Source organism: Pocillopora damicornis, chromosome 4 (genome assembly GCF_964200805.1).
Source record: "Pocillopora damicornis chromosome 4, jaPocDami1.2, whole genome shotgun sequence".
Lineage (NCBI taxonomy): Eukaryota > Metazoa > Cnidaria > Anthozoa > Scleractinia > Pocilloporidae > Pocillopora > Pocillopora damicornis.
Genome location: NC_142673.1, coordinates 26,580,332 through 26,594,810, shown reverse-complemented (window position 1 = coordinate 26,594,810; position 14,479 = coordinate 26,580,332). Strand labels below are relative to the sequence as shown.

At 36.9% G+C, this 14,479-nt stretch overlaps 1 protein-coding gene across 2 annotated transcripts in view; it reads left to right on the top strand.

Moving 5' to 3' along the window:
* The first annotated feature begins 2,145 nt into the window (after positions 1–2,145).
* The window catches only part of LOC113667312 (DENN domain-containing protein 3), a 28,301-nt gene continuing 15,967 nt past the window's right edge, over positions 2,146–14,479 (top strand). For both annotated transcript variants that reach the window (XR_016186179.1, XM_089205073.1), the window contains exons 1-20: positions 2,146–2,340; positions 4,260–4,376; positions 4,666–4,792; positions 5,412–5,567; positions 5,713–5,781; positions 6,034–6,089; positions 6,775–6,835; positions 7,268–7,367; positions 8,330–8,441; positions 9,943–9,994; positions 10,168–10,313; positions 10,697–10,758; positions 11,393–11,492; positions 11,937–12,037; positions 12,307–12,351; positions 12,508–12,587; positions 12,868–12,898; positions 13,237–13,270; positions 13,568–13,633; positions 14,083–14,189. Coding sequence is in view for 1 of the 2 variants with exons in the window: in XM_089205073.1 (XP_089061199.1) it covers positions 4,275–4,376; positions 4,666–4,792; positions 5,412–5,567; positions 5,713–5,781; positions 6,034–6,089; positions 6,775–6,835; positions 7,268–7,367; positions 8,330–8,441; positions 9,943–9,994; positions 10,168–10,313; positions 10,697–10,758; positions 11,393–11,492; positions 11,937–12,037; positions 12,307–12,351; positions 12,508–12,587; positions 12,868–12,898; positions 13,237–13,270; positions 13,568–13,633; positions 14,083–14,189 (1,607 nt within the window). In the remaining variant the exon portion in view is untranslated. The remainder of the gene's footprint in view (positions 2,341–4,259; positions 4,377–4,665; positions 4,793–5,411; positions 5,568–5,712; positions 5,782–6,033; positions 6,090–6,774; positions 6,836–7,267; positions 7,368–8,329; positions 8,442–9,942; positions 9,995–10,167; positions 10,314–10,696; positions 10,759–11,392; positions 11,493–11,936; positions 12,038–12,306; positions 12,352–12,507; positions 12,588–12,867; positions 12,899–13,236; positions 13,271–13,567; positions 13,634–14,082; positions 14,190–14,479) is intronic.

Here is a 14,479-nt window from a genome sequence, read left to right as displayed (position 1 = left end):
ACAATGTAACAAAAGCAACTGCATGTTGCAAAAAAGTATGTTCCAATAATATTTTACATATGCAGCTTAAAGGGAAATGTGATCATCGCAGTAAATTTTCCAATTTAAGCAATAGGAAAGAAGAAGCCTGAAAAAAATCAGGGCTTCAACGGGATTCGAACCCGTGACCTCCGCGATACCGGTGCGATGCTCTACCAACTGAGCTATGAAGCCACACATTGGGAGCGAGGTCAATTTATTGATTTCATATCTTCCCGTGCAGTGAAATGATGTGAAGTTTTATATGAAATGATTCATATTTGTACTGCGGTTGTAGATGAAAGTGAAATGTGATCATCGCAGTAAATTTTCCAATTTAAGCAATGGGAAGAAGAAGAAGAAAAAAAAAATTTACTGCGATGATCACATTTCACTTTCATCTACAACCGCAGTACAAATATGAATTATTTCATATAAAACTTCACATATGCAGCTTACTACTTAACACTTGGTTCAATTGGCTCCAAACTTCCCACGTGCTCCATAACTCGATAGTGCACAGCCAAAAGCATGGACCTATTGTTTCATAACATAGCCGGTGGAATTGTGCATTAAATCTAGATCTTCCCAAGGTGATGACCTCCGGGAATTTGCCGACATGTACGCTAAAGTTACTGGTTTCAGTGAAGCAGACATCGAACAGTTCTTGGTAAAACAACTCGGAGAGGTTAAAGGAAAGGCTCTAATGCGCCACCTGAGGAAAGAAAAGAAACGGATAACAATATCAGAAGTGACAGAGAAGCGAATCGTGACGGCGCTGATGCTGAGTCTCCTCTTCCGTTGTTTTTTTCTTTTTCGCCTCATTTAAGAACTCTAGCCCAAGGGAAAAGGTCGGAAAATTGTCTTCGTTTTGGGACTGGCAAGCCGGGTCTGTTTGTATCCATCATGTTGTCGCGAAATATATCATTTTTCCTCGCGCTAACAATGGCCGCTCGCGCGAAAAAAAAATTTCTGGCGAAGCGATTTGCTCACGCTATCAGCGTGCACTATCGGGATTTTTAGCACGCTTTTGTATACTGAATTTGATTGCGCGGCGCTGCTAGCTATGTTGTAATGTCTTTTTGTTATACTGTTTGGCGAGCAGTGACGGAATGCTATCAGAAAGAGGAAAGGTTCTTTCTTTAACCACAAACGCAAATAAAAGAGCCTCTACGTTATTTTATGTATTTGTGAATATTCAAATCGATCGCTTGAAAGTAGCACACCTCGACTTAATTTAAATCCTAACCATGAAATATGGGAGAGACTAAAAGTTTATGGGTGACTGTGGACTGGCTTCATCGACGGTTGACGATGAAAATCTTTCATACGTCACGCTTGATTGTTAACTTTTCCCCATTTTACGCTAGACAGTAAAGCTGGCTGACACCTATTTGTATGCTAGTCACGCTGGCTGTCAGATCCGTGATTGACCACTTAATAAATGACCTGAGGTCACACTGTTCGTACCGGTCAAAGTGCATGCATTTCCGATTTTTCGTGGAAGTGATGAGGAATGTAGAAAACTCTTTTGAAATAATTTTGCAACTAATAGAATCTTAAAAAAGATTCATTTTTAGGGCTCACGGTCTCATTGTCGGTTGTAACTGGCCCGAATATCAGGCTTTCTAAGGGGTTGGACGTTTGGAAAGAGGTAGAAAGAGAAAAGGCCTTCCTCCCTTCCTTTCGTCGGAAAGCCTGATACTCAGGCTAGCTTCTAACTATCACACATTGTCCGAAAACTGAGAGGGTCTGGAAGGACATTTCGTCTTTTTTTTCTTTCTTTATCTCAACCTTCGAAATCTTGGACATTTTCCTTTTTCAAGTGAACTTGTCGATCGGACTTCGTTGAATTTCTTGGTAATGTTATGCGGAAGTCAAGCATAACAAGCCCGTTAGTCGGCGCTCCGATGAGAGACAATCCATTACTCACCCGATCCCAAATTGAAATTTATACCCCTTTGCGAAATTGAAATCCAATGGCCTGTTAATTTAGCTACTTCACTTCGTATCCTCGATTTCCTCCGAAGATTCAGCCACAGAGATATTACACTTTGAATAACGAATTCGCGGAAACTTCGCGAACTCAGTGATATACTTGCGTCACGCGCTGGCGATAAACTAGGTAGTGTTACATGACGTAACTTAGAGGTCTCTCTTGTAATGGCGACTTCCGTTCCAAGAAATTGATCAAGTCAACAGGTCAGTTTTAAGGAGCTGTTTATTACTCAAGTGTTTCAGTTGCCTCCCAATGTTTGCATAGAAAAGATGGAAATTCCAGAGCAAAGAACTACAAAATAGTCAGCGTTTTTCTCGATCTAGGTAAGTAAAAACAAAATCTTTCAGTTTCTAGTGTGAGGAACACGGTACACAAACTTAGATTAAATTTAGAGCTTCTGTACATCATACATTTTGTGAGCCTTCCATTCTCGGTTCGTCGCACAATTCTCTTGCAAATTCAAGAACAAGACTCTTGAATCTGTTTTGTTTGCATTGTTACAGGGGCCTGCAACAATCGCTCCTTTTTATTGTGTGACTATACCGGGCCAACACTGCTAAGTTGGGTGCATTTCCTTGTAGCCTTCCGGTCACACGATTCAGAGCTGCAGAACAAGAAGTCAGTCTCGAAAGTATATAGATTAGTTTCTTTTTAAATGAAATCAGATGTCTCCCAAATCTGGAATGGGAATCTTTCTTGGCACTCTTTAATATCGGTAGATGATAAGTTTGATGAACATGTTCTAGCGGGTTTGTGATGTTTGACTACGTAAGACAAAGTTCTCACAAAAGTGTTTCGAATGTATGTTATTGTTCAAATCTAGCTATGTAAGAAAACTGATTTTTATCTTCCCCTGCTTTTATTCTGAAACAGACAAAACCAAAAAAAATGAACTGGAGCATGCAATACTTAGATAAATGATTAACATTGTTCACCAAGAGTGAGAGTCATGTTACCAAAAGAGTATAAAGGTTGAGCTAATGGTGTTTGATTAAATTCAATTCACAATGTGGACGCGATTTTTATGTGCCTTGGCCCATCCAGTAGAAGGTTGCTCATGGACATAATCAGTGAACAACTGATCTCTATTTTATTTACTACCACTGCTTAAGTTTCATTTTATCAACCTTTTCATTAATAATTATATCTACCTTATTTAAAAACCTTATGGCAGTTTACATTGGTTCTAGTCAGACATTAAAATATAATGTTTTTGTTATTAAAAAAAAAAAAACAATTGGCAGCATTGATCACTTTCTTATGAATGATTATTAACCCTTTTTACTCCCAAGATCTCATTTTATTAATTCTCCTTTCTGTCTGCCATTCAATTCTTATGATGGTAGTTTGGAGAATTTAGTATCAGATCAACTGATAATCTCTTAAATGATATTTTTCTTTATTCTCATTACATGTCTTCTTGATCTTGTATTGATATTGTATGGAGAAATTCTATTTTGGTCACTTATGGGAGTTATAGGGTTTTAAAGGGATTATCACTTGTGGACCTACATTAAGCATGGCTTCTCATTGGTTGAAGAATGACTCAATTTGCCATTCTGCCCTTATCTATACTCTCTTTAACTTAAATCAGCTTCTGAAAGTTTCATTTATTTTACAACTGTGTGTTTGTTTGATCACCTGTTGAATTTTATTTACATCTGTCAGTATTTAATAAACTGTTAAATGTGTTTTTGAATAAGAGACAGGAATTATCAGCACTAGAGATATTGGTACAATCTTCAAGACCTACATTTTTAAATTTATTTTTTTAATGACTTAGAACAAAGTCCATTTACGACAATCCAAAATAAAATCATGCATTATCTTATCCACAGATCAAAAATATGAGTCATATCATCTGCAATTATATAAAAGTCAAGAACAAAAATTCATGGCATTTGAGCTTAAATTGATTCTTTCTTTAACCCTTTTCAGCCCAGCACCAGTATGCATATTCTCAATACTGTTCTCTGTGCATTGCCGATTGTAATGAAAGGAGAATTGTTTAGCTGGTGATCATTTCCTTTATTCTCATCACCTTAAAAGGTTATTCATTTGGGATACTGTAAGGAGAAGGTTGTCGTTAGTCACTTTTGTGGTGTCAGTAAGTGTTTTAAAATTGTTTTGGGAAGGGTGTTTTGAAAGCTCCCTGTAGAAGATTATCTGTCATACAGATATTTCAAAATAGCAATGTTCATAGTAATTTCAATTTTTCTTTTTTTTTTTTTTTTTTTTACAGGAAAAAGTTCTTGCAATGGATACTCATTTCAGCAAGTTACCAAACAGTCTGATTGAAATATGTGTAGTCGTGGGTATGGATCAGGATACTGGCCTTGTGGCAGCCAGGTCTGCTGAGGTAATTTAACATAAAACAAGTAAAAACAAGGGACCTTGATTAGCACATTTTTTTCAAAAAGGAAAAGAAAGGAAAGAAAAGCAGAGAAATAAATGAACAAACAAAAAAAAAGGAAGGAATAAAGAATGAGCAAAGTGAAATAAGCTGCAGAAACATCTGAAAGAAGAAAAATATATTTTTGTAAACGAATGTTGTTTCCCTGAAGCCCCCAATGCTAGTAGGAAAAAGACAAACATTTCCAAGATATTTGTACACATGTGTAGTGATGTTGTTGTTCTGTTTTCAACAGAGCAAGAAAGCCCCAAAAAGCAGTAAACAACAGTCTCCTCTTTCTCAAACCTTGTTTGAAACCCATGTACTGGCTGCTTTGTCTGGAGAAGTGGCTTCCTTTTGTTGCAAAGCATTGGAATTTGATAGTAAGCTACCAATTAATTGTCTTAAAAGACAAAAACTATTTCAGTCTGTTGCATGTGCTTTACATATATATTGGAGATTTCCAAACAGGAGGTGATTTATGGGAGACATTTCTTTAAGATCTGCAAGACAGCTATCGTGGCCATCTGTTTTAATGAGGAAAATGTTCATGAAATGACTGTTGGCTTTATTTGTTAACTGAAACGAGAGAAAGAATGTGCATTGAAAGACACCAACAGAGATGTATCTGATGTGAGATGATGTGCTAGAGATCTATAGTATGGGTTCTTGGCTTGACCTCAAGAGCAACTTGTATCTAGCATAGTTTATGGTTCATGCAGGAGTTGAACCATTTAAGGCTAGACTAATTTTAAGCTAAGTTGTTTCCTTTTTTTTTAAGCCTGTATCACAGAACATCGATATCCATTTTTCAGTTGACAGAAATTAACTTTTGACAAAGGCTCTGTGATGGCTGTTAGTGGTCACTGCTAAATGGTATTCAGTGTAAAAAATGCATTATTGCAATATCTCACAGAAAAACATCCTCACTCTTGTTGATCTTGAGGAGAAGCAAATCAGTATCTCCCAAGTTCAAACACTAACTATGTTTTTCTCCAACAGGTGAGCCTTATTATTCAAATTTGGGCATTCTGTGTAGCCCAACTAAAGGTGGAAATCCAGGAAGGCGTGCACGTAGGGGATCAGTCATGGTCAAGGCAGCTGAATTGCCATTGGCTCAAGATGTTATCAACAGCTTGCCACAATTTTGTTTTCCTGGTATGGTATGGTGTAAAACCTCCCCCTTTTATTAAAAAGTGTGCAGTTTCTTTCAGGAGTGGTCAGAAATGATTTTTAATTCTCTCCTTCCATGTCCCTTATTTTTTCTTCTCATCCAACTTTGGTAAATTTAACTTTCTTGCAGATGGGGGTTATATTTCTATGAAAAAGAAACCTGTTGAGTGTCATTCACTTGTTCTAACAGACATAGAAGGTATGTCTGTGAAGTTTGGTTACACTAGTGGTTTATTTACAGTTTTTAGCCTGCACATGAGGATAAAACAGTTAATTATTACAACCAAGTAGTTTTTTTGTGGAGTGTAATCTTCATATTATCAAAGTGACTTTTAATTAGATCAAGGATAAAATCAGTGATATAAATCAGTTTTGTCTCAAATTGACTTTGCATGCCTTTGTCATGTGTACTTTTAAACCTGAAAAATGTTTACTCTTATACTCTCTCCAGGTAACCGAACATATTGTTCCTGCATGACATTCTACAGAGGGTTTCTCATAGAGGAGGTAAGCATTCACATTGAAATATTTCAAGATTGGACCAATACAGGGATTTTCAAAAATTCAATATTTTGAGTTATAAGCACACTGGGTTTTCCAATCTTAGGGAAAACAGCTTCAACCAATAAGAAACAAAGACGAATTGGAATGCAAAAATTTAGTTTGAGCTTTGTCACAAATATCACATCCATCTAAAAGGAGTGCAATTAAGTCAAATTCGGCATCAGCAAAGGAGATATAAAAATTTTTCTAAATACAAAATCTCTCACCTTTGTAACATTTAAGGGTGAAAAAAAAACAAAACAAAACAAAACAACTGAAACATGAACAGTACATTAGACATGCCTAAGATTTGTCTAAATCCTAAGCTTAACCTTAAACTCCCACAAGTTATTAACAATGTAACTTCTCTCTACAATATTCATGCATCGTCCACCAAACAGGCCAAGAGAATACTCAAACTTATCAAGTAGAAGTTAATCTTTATCCAACACCAAATTCTTCAAACTAAAATACAAGGAAATGGTTGGCAGCTTGAGGGGGAGAGTTAACAATCAGATCGTCACAGTTAAAGGGTTACTGTGTAACACACACCTAATAGGGGTGACTTAATTAACAGAAGTAAATTTTTAAAAGTAGTTCTTTTCAATTTAACATTTTCAATAATCATCTCTTCAATAAACGTATTTAGGACAAAGATGTACCAGGCAATTACAAGTTGTTTTATGCAGAGGAAAAAACTGATGGACAAGGTATTTCACTTTCATCTTGGCATCCAAAGTTAAAAAAATGTCAAATATTCAGTTATAACTGATACTTAAAGGTTAATGCAGTTGTAGAAAATTGTTGGTGGCAGTAGGGATTGCTGATAAATCTCTATAAAGAAAAATTATCAAACAAACAGGATCTGGTAGACCATAACAGCCACTTCACAACTAAAAAGCATTCAGCATAGGTTCTTGAAATTACACAAGAAAAGCCATAGAAAAAAAAACCAGTCAAACTTGACTTGTTTGTTTTTGACAATAATTTTTCCCTGGAAATTCTCTAATAATACTGGACCTCAGAGACTCCTTTCAGTTTTGACTTGTTTGTTAGCTGCTAATTGATTTTTCTGTATTTCTTTGAGATTGAAAAATGTAAAACACAAATACATGTCGTTCTTGTGTTTGTTTATTTTGCAGTTGTTCCAGGCTCTTCTTATCAGTTGTTTTATGTACCAACATGTTGCTGTTTGATTTCTAAATGGCCTTATTTCAACATAATGAAAGACTGTTTGTCCAGGTGAGACTTGAAACCATCCACAGCATCAGCATGTAACAAAATTTCTGTTCTTCTAAAATTAAACTAGTTTTACTATAGACAGATGGATAGCAGAGATATGACTTTGCTATGATTACATCTTTGGCAAAAAAACAACAACAGTAACAAAAAAACAACAGAAAATGGATGTTAGCATTGATAAAGTGGCCCACAAGTAAATTGACCTACTTTTAACTTGCCTTCATGGTCAGTCAACTCACCTTCTTCTTTACCCTTTAACTCTCAGAAGTGATCAACATGCAACTTCTCCCAATAATATCCATACATTATCTAGCAAGCTGGTAATGAGAATACTCAAACTTATCAGGTAGAAGTTGTCATCTTGATCTAACTCCAAATTCTCGTAAATAACTTACAAGGAAATGTGCAGTAGCCAGAGGAGAGAATTAACAATCAGATCTTGGGAGTTAAAGTGTTAACTCAATTTAATTTTATCTTCAAATATCAGCTGATACACATTATACCCAAAGATCAAAATTTGCAATGGCTATATGAGCGATGGATTCCATTTTGTTTGGAAATATGCCTTGAACTGATAATTCCCAAGGAAAAAAGCGAGCACATTTTTATGGCATATATTGATGCTTTTGTGGTCTTTATCGGATAAGTATCTTTATTGCTAGGTGGACGAAAACTTTACTTACAACTTAGCGTCTAAAACTTTAACTGCAGGGGGTGTGGACTTTTCAGCGTTCCCTCAGATGACTGAACATAAGGTTTCAGAATTGAGAAATATCTTATGGGGAATTTTAAATGATATGAAATATTCCCCATTTCTAGCTGCAGCATATTTGGTGTTCTGACTTGCCTAGACCGAGAGCGTGCCAGCGAAAATATTTAATTGATTGTAACATTTTTCCGGGAAAAAAGTTGCATACCAACACGATTTATTCTTTCATCTCTACCAATTCTGTGACTCATAGTTTGTTACCACAAGTGATGACAAGTGATCCAGCACTTTTCAGAACAGCTTTAATGCAGTTTGTGTCACAGCTTGCCATGGTACCAGTCCCTCCGCCAGGTTCTCTTGGAATAGTAAGTAACCTACACATTTGGGTTTTTAAAGTGATTTATCAAGTGACTTGCAGGTAAACTGACGAACTATGTTCCTCATAGACTGAAAAAAGGTACGGACCGACTGGCTGATTAACTGACCGATTAACTGGCCGACTGATCGGGTAACTGAGTGACTGACTAGTTGACTGATTGACCGACCAACTGACTGACGAATGACCGACTGACTGACTTACATGTACTGTCTGACTGAGTAGCTGACTGACTGACTCACTGATTGACTGTCTGACTGACTGATTGACTGTCTGACTGACTGATTGACTGTCTGACTGACTGATTGACTGTCTGACTGACTGATTGACTGTCTGACTGACTGACTGACTGTCTGACTGACTGATTGACTGTCTGACTGATTGACTGTCTGACTGACTGTCTGACTGACTGATTGACTGTCTGACTGACTGTCTGACTGACTGATTGACTGTCTGACTGACTGATTGACTGTCTGACTGACTGATTGACTGTCTGACTGACTGATTGACTGTCTGACTGACTGATTGACTGTCTGACTGACTGACTGTCTGACTGACTGACTGACTTTCTGACTGATTGACTGACTGACTGACTGATTGACTGACTGACTGACTGATTGACTGTCTGACTGACTGATTGACTGTCTGACTGACTGATTGACTGTCTGACTGACTGATTGACTCTCTGACTGACTGATTGACTGTCTGACTGACTGACTGACTGTCTGACTGACTGACTGACTGTCTGACTGACTGTCTGACTGACTGATTGACTGTCTGACTGACTGACTGTCTGACTGACTGATTGACTGTCTGACTGACTGATTGACTGTCTGACTGACTGTCTGACTGACTGATTGACTGTCTGACTGACTGATTGACTGTCTGACTGACTGATTGACTGTCTGACTGACTGATTGACTGTCTGACTGACTGATTGACTGTCTGACTGACTGATTGACTGTCTGACTGACTGACTGTCTGACTGACTGACTGACTGTCTGACTGATTGACTGACTGACTGACTGATTGACTGTCTGACTGACTGATTGACTGTCTGACTGACTGATTGACTGTCTGACTGACTGATTGACTGTCTGACTGACTGATTGACTCTCTGACTGACTGATTGACTGTCTGACTGACTGACTGACTGTCTGACTGACTGACTGACTGTCTGACTGACTGTCTGACTGACTGATTGACTGTCTGACTGACTGACTGTCTGACTGACTGATTGACTGTCTGACTGACTGATTGACTGTCTGACTGACTGATTGACTCTCTGACTGACTGACTGACTGTCTGACTGACTGATTGACTGTCTGACTGACTGATTGACTGTCTGACTGACTGATTGACTGTCTGACTGATTGACTGACTGACTGATTGACTGTCTGACTGACTGATTGACTGTCTGACTGACTGATTGATGGATTGATTGATTGATTGATTGATTAATTCTAATCATCATTTCCTTTTGCTTGCAGGAATTCGAGCTTCTTGGAGTTAAACATCTTTTGCGACCTGCTGAAACTCCAGGTGAATAGAGAATTAATTCAATCAGCTACTTCAGCAACGTCTAATCATCGTTCTGTTAACAACGACAACATCAAAAAATGCAAATCCAATCTGTGTTCATGATTTCTTTGAGTTCCTGTTTGGATGTCCAAGCTTCCTTCGCTAAATATTCCTAATCCTCTATCATGTCACAGAAACTCGAGTTGTCAACATGGAACTTCATCATCCGTTCCTTTATTTCTCGTTGGATGACATTCTTCTCCTAATGAGCTGCATTTTGACTCAACAACGGATTATTTTTCTCTCGTCGTCGTATTCACTGCTTACTCCAGTGATTGAGGTTTGTTTCAAGCTTTTGAAAATTGATAATTAGTGGCAGGATTTACCGTGCGAATGCGGGATTCGAGCTTAAGGTCGTGAATGACTTAACCCCACTGAATTTCTTAAAACCTAGACGAATCATGTGTTTTTTATTTTCTTCAGAAATTCCACCTTAGGACCTCGACTTTTCTTTCTTAGCCACACCATTCCCAAAATAATTTAAACTCTATCTCATCTCGTCACAGAAATAACTTTGGAATCTTTCCTTAACTGTTGCCGAGGAAACCGCCTCCCTTTACTTGCGCTTTTGAAAAAAAAATTAAAAACAACAGTTATATTCCCGTTAGAACAGATATTCTCGACACTACTTTCAAATGTAAACTATCCTTTTTTTATTTGCAGAGTTTATTCACGTTTATCCAACCTTTTTCATGGAGTTGGACATATGTACCAATCCTTCCAAGGTAGGTGATTCATCTTATTGTATCGATGTTGATTGCCCAGCCACTGCATCAACACTTTGTTTATGAGACTGATAAGAATCTGGGTGTGCTTTGCAGAACAATTTCTATAATAAAGGCCCCTATCTAAGACTGTTTCCCAATTCTTTCCTACTGTGTTGCATGTAAATAACTGCCCTTAAATCGAACCCATTTCACATCTCTCTTGACTCAATTCCATGTACAGCGTCAAATAACTGAATTTTTCGAGGGGGCATCTGCGAGATGTTTTAAATTTATTGTCTAGGAATATTTATTGTGTCGAACTATTATCTCTCAAAATCGAGCACAGCACCCTGTTACTGACATACAAAACTGTGGACATGTCGCACATATGCATTTCTTACAGAAGGCGCATGTTATGACTAACGAGGTCTTATCGATAGAATGGGGATACAATTTTATGAATATTGGCTGAAGAAATATTTTATGTTACTCTTACTTTTTTTATTTGACTTTTGATTCTTTTATTATTAGTGTGTCTAGTATTATATACAAAGGTGCCAAAAAGTATCATCACTAACATCATTATCGGTTTATCAAATATATAGAAATACTTGGAGAATAGAAATGACTCATGTATTTGATACTTCTGCAGTGCACTCATAGATTTAGTAGAGGCGCCTGGTGCATTTATTATGGGATGTCATAAAGAACATAAGAGCAAGATACAACAAGTTGTCGAGGGGATGGATGAGGTATAAATAACTGTTATACCCTCTAGTAGCTATAGTTGTAAACAGTGGCCACAGACAATCTACATGCAATTTATCCCGCCCTGTCTAAACTCGTCTTTTTTTTTCTTTACCGGATTTCTACCTTGTCCAACATCCCCATAAACCCACCTTCCAGATTGTGATTGTTTTTCTTTACCCAATCAATTTGCACTGCGAAGCACTTCATGATATGCCATAAATCGACTCTGACGAAGGCTAACTCTCGAAACGTCAGCTTTTAAACTCCTTACGGTGACCAAATTACGTCATCAATTCAGTTAATAATACTTTATTACCCTGTTATACTCTCCCACCGAAGCAGCACCACAGTTTCTTTAGAACCTTAACCCCCTTCATGATATGCACAGTAACAATTTTCGATTATTTGTTTATGAAGGGAATTTATTTTGCGTTTTTTTTTCTCAGTTGTCCAGCTTTGTAATTGCTGATATCGACGAGGGTTCAGTGACCAGCCCTCCCAGAATTCAGCGATTGCCAACCTATGCTGCAGAATTGTACAAATTTAGGTATCGACCTGTTCTTAGTTATATTGAAGACATTCACCGTATAAATTTCGCCTCTTAAATTGACATTTTTGGGAGTCATTTCAAAGGAATCAAACAGTAGAAAACTACGCATCTTTCTTTTGCTTTAACGAGGGTAAACCAAACCGTTTAAGGATTTTGATTCCGCTCTAAGTTCTGCTTTTTCTGTGTTAGACAGCGCTTTAAGGGTAGAGTGAACCTTCCTTTCGCAAATTTCAAGATGAGATATTTTATATTACGCTTTTGTTTAGGATGAAAAACGCAGTTATCCACTTTGACCGTCTTCTTGTTCAAAGGTACTGTACCACGAATTTAGTCTCTTTATAGTTTTTTATTGTTAATGTTTACAAGAATACTTTGTTTAATGACTGACAACCGTTACCTCTCAGTTTGAATTTGGATACATTTTCTTAGAGAAAGTTTTCTTAAAAATACATTTTACGCATTTGCAGACAAACATTCTACTCTTTGCAAGAATGGAACAACTGCAGAGATAAGTTCGTAAGAGATTTCCAACGGCTTGTTTTAGCATGTGAGTTACACTATGGCCTTTGATGCAGTGACTTTGAAGCATTTCTTCGACAGAATCACACATTTTTTAAAAGCTTGGTAGAAAGGCCAAAATTTATTGAGTGCCATGAGTACATGATAATTTTAGTACTATGGAATTTAGTAGACTTGTCATAAGCAGTGAAACGTATCTTTCGCAGACACCCTCACGAATATCAGTAATGTTCACGTCGCATATTAAATCTAAAATTAGATTTTATACTTTGTATTTTGAATAACCAAATATTGTTTTTCTTCTCTAGCCAATTTGGAGATGATGTTGAGAATGTTCAGGTGCGTTTTTTCTAGAACTTGTTTCTTTAAAAATCTTTAAAAGGACAATAAGAAGCTAAAATATATATTTTAGAGAAAAAGTATAGCCTCACAAATAATCATTTCCTTCGAGAAAAAGAAATAAATTATTTTCTAGCAGATAATGGACTAACTCTCAATTAAAATCTCGGAGGCATACACTGAGGAATTCAGTTCTATTTCGAGTTTTCGAATGCATCGGTAAGTAATGTAGATCGGATGCTTTCAGTTGGACTGCAGACAGTAACCATCCTAAATACTGTTGTATTTCAATGTATTTCTTTTTGTATTTTTTAAAAAATTTTTTTTCTTATTTGCAGTGACATTAAGAATTTTATCGTACAGCAAGAAGATGTAAGATAATATTGTTGTTAATTATGTTTATTATTGCACGTTGTCCGGCGCAAACAGTAGAAAGATGTCTGAGCTTAAGTAATGCCGTGAAGTATTTGTTTGGATGTATTAGTAGTTGGCAAATGGCCGAGCGTCTTATTTGAGCTTTTGGAAAATTCAAGGCATGCTGCTTTGTGAAACTATTACACACGCTAAAAAACTGCCCAACAATGTGAAACTGTAAAACGATTGCGGTATTAGTAAATAGTGAATATTCGATACACTTTTTTAAAAAACATTTTACTCGTCTCTCCAAAGCTTTTCTTTGATATGGATACTTACATTGAGTCAAAGCCTGCAGAAAACCAAGATTTCTTTCGGGAGGTGAGAGAGACATTCTTAAACTTAAATGGCAGTGATCTTGGCTGTGAAATATGTAAGTGAAATGTTTCTTAAGGGCAGGTGTATTTTTCAAACCGAGTGCATCAATAAACAACACCTCGAATGACAAACACTTAGATGACAATTGTTCTACATCATAGAGAACGTGAAAGATTATTCTTGTTTAGAATCAGGAAATGAAAAGATTTTTACATTTTCATGAACACCCTGATAATCTTAACAAAATCAAGTGATGGTAATTGTTATGTTTGGGTTGTCCTGTTTTTCGGTTCCAAAAGGGTTAATGATAAGTCAAAAAATATGTGGAAAATTGATTCTTATGGAGGTGGGAACGAAACCAATCAACTGAAGTGTTTCTCGGCTAGGTTCTACAATAAAGATTTGTAAGATCCGTATCTAATACACAGTTGCTTACGATGATTTTTTTCTAGGTGTGCAAGAGTCAAGCATTTAGCATGTTTCTTTACGACCTGATTCACAACTCAGAAAAGGCAGACTACTTTACACTCATGGCTCAGAAAACCAGGGTTGTTCCAAAGTAAGTAGTCATGCAATGTTTATCAATATCAAGACCGAACTTAAAAATACAGCTCTGACTAGCCTAAATCTGGGGTTAGATAGGATCCGGTTCGGCAGGGATCTTGGATGGACGATTTGGGCTCCTCAAAAATATTAACCGAAATGTTGAGCACATGCTTGTGACTATCTCATTCATAGACATTATTTATTTATCCTTACAATATCATCACCATGATTATGAAAGCGATCCTCGCAGTAACGAACACTACTTGAGCAGTAGCGAAAATAAGGCCTGGAAAAAATTCAAGC